The 2,500-nt window shown below is 45.3% G+C and overlaps 1 protein-coding gene across 1 annotated transcript in view; it reads left to right on the top strand.

Moving 5' to 3' along the window:
* Positions 1-2,500, top strand: part of sh3kbp1 (SH3-domain kinase binding protein 1) — a gene marked incomplete at its 3' end in the record, with an annotated part of 71,071 nt that overhangs the window by 32,632 nt on the left and 35,939 nt on the right. Inside the window, 2 exon segments of the mRNA XM_080418309.1 lie at positions 39-145; positions 1,513-1,721. Coding sequence (XP_080274435.1) covers positions 39-145; positions 1,513-1,721 — 316 coding nt within the window.

Genomic DNA, 2,500 nt, shown 5'->3' with positions numbered 1-2,500 from the left:
TGTGTGTGTGCGTGTGCGCGTGCGTGTGCGTGTGCCAGCTGAGCAGATCCGTAAGAGGCGGTGTAAAGCAGCGTTCAGCTACGTTCCACAGAACGAAGACGAACTAGAGCTGAAGATCGGAGACGTCATCGACATCGTCGCTGAGGTCACTGACACACGCACGCAGCACGCACACACACACACACACACAGACACATTACATAACATTACATTACAGTCATTTAGCAGACGCTTTATCCAAAGCGACTCACAATAAGTGCATTCAGCATAGGTAGGGAACGAAAACAATTGTGACCGTGTAGATCGGCCAGAAGGACCACTGGGCGACGAGGCAATCAGTCGCCCCGAGGTGGCAGACCGAAGTGGTCGGGCAGGGGTGTAAGCATCGACCATAGCCCGGAGGTAAGAAGGAGCTGTTCCTTTCACTGTCCTATAGGCTAGCACCAGGGTTTTAAACTGGATGCGAGCCGCTACGGGGAGCCAGTGTAGAGAACGGAGAAGGATAGTTGTGTGGGAGAACTTGGGGCGGTTGAACACCAGACGAGCCGCAGCTTTCTGAACAAGCTCCAGAGGTCTGATGGCTGATGCCCGAGCTCCAGCAAATACACACACAGACACACACACACACACACACACACACACACACAGACACACACACACACACACACACACACACACACACACAGACAGACAGACAGACAGACAGACAGACAGACAGACAGACAGACAGACAGACAGACAGACAGACAGACAGACAGACAGACAGACAGACAGACAGACAGACAGACAGACAGACAGACAGACAGACAGACCATCGTGCAAAATGCATGCTTTGTTTCACATGGAATGCACGTTGTGGAGTCTACAGCTTAAACAGCGCCGCACAGCTCAGCGGTGAGATTTATGGCACCGAACGTAATCTGTTATTATAAAATTCTGTTACCCAGTAACGTATTACTCTGCCAATACAGTAATATTATACCATATTACGTAAAATATAAAAATGCGAAAATGTAAAATGATGTACAAAATAGTACGTATTACATATTACTCAGGTTGTGTTGGCTGCCTTTTGAAAACATTTAGTTTAAAAGGTCAAGAGAGATTTTTGCTTTATTGTATCAACTTTTTGGCTGATTTGTGACTCTTATTATTAATATTATTATTATTACTATTTAAAAAAAATGGATCAAGTTCTAAAGGGAGCTAAACAGATTGTGTTGTTGTACATCTGTTGTTCATTTTTTGTGCATATGTAATGTAATAATAAGCAATATAATATATTACTCTTGATTCCAATTGCTATGTAATGTAATATTACTACTTTATTAAGGAGTAATGTGTAATAAGTAACATATACTCTCCTGAGTAATATTGCCCAACACTGCTGCTCACAAGTAACGTGTGTGTGTGTGTGTGTGTGTGTGTGTGTGTGTGTGTGTGTGTGTGTGTGTGTGTGTGTGTGTGTGTGTGTGTGTGTGTGTGTGTGTGTGTGTGTGTGTGTGTGTGTAGGTGGAGGAGGGATGGTTCGAGGGAGTCCTACACGGGAAGACGGGGATGTTTCCCTCCAACTTCACCAAAGAGATCCAGACAGAGGCTCTGGACACGCCCCCGTCTCTGGACACGCCCCCCTCTCTGGACACGCCCACCTCGCAGGACGAGGTCCAAAGCAGCCGAACCAGTGAGTCCCGTCGGCCAATCAGGTCTCAGCCAGGGGACCAGTGAGTCCCATCGGCCAATCAGGTCTCAGCCAGGGGACCAGTGAGTCCCATCAGCCAATCAGCTGGTGTCGTGTACTATAGGGCAGTGGTTTTCAACCAGTGGTCTTTGAGGGAGCACCAGGGGGTCCCCAGCAAAATTAGTTAATAGCGTCACAATCATTGTAACCACTTATCTTTGGCTATTCAAAAATAGCAGATCTACAAGCTCGTAGCGCGGCACCGAGTGCCGCGCTATGAGCTTGTAGATCTGCTATTTTTGAAAAACCTTGATAAAGTGTGCAAATCTTTGAATATTCATATTTTTTTAAGCGAAAATTAACTGATATCTTTGCTTCTGGGGGTCCCTGGCACAAAAAAAAATTCAAATGGGGGTCCGCGGCCAAACGTATATCAATTTAGGGGTCCTTGGCATGAAAAAGGTTGAAAACCACTGCTATAGGGGACACATGGCAACATAAGACAGTCCACACATCATTCAATCATTTTAACTTCTATTTATTTAATTGTGACTAAAATTCGAGAAATAAGTCAATGACCAAAAAGGAATGGAATGAGGTGTGAATCAGTCAGTGGTCAGTGAAGTGGACAGTCATGTATGCAGTGTGTGGAATGTGCTGCTGTGTGAGTGTTGTATAAAAAATGTGCAAAACTAAACAGAAGGTTGTATTAGGTTCACTCAGGCCAGGTGGCAGCCATGGACTGTAAACAAATATGGACAGCTTGACGCCCATAGACTCTACAGACCGTATATTAAGCCTATTTTTCAGCGATTTCATATC

The sequence above is a fragment of the Gymnoscopelus braueri genome, assembly GCF_963280865.1.
Source record: "Gymnoscopelus braueri genome assembly, chromosome: 21".
Classification (NCBI taxonomy): domain Eukaryota; kingdom Metazoa; phylum Chordata; class Actinopteri; order Myctophiformes; family Myctophidae; genus Gymnoscopelus; species Gymnoscopelus braueri.
Note: the sequence above shows the minus strand (reverse complement) of the source record. Positions and strands in the feature narration are given on the sequence as shown.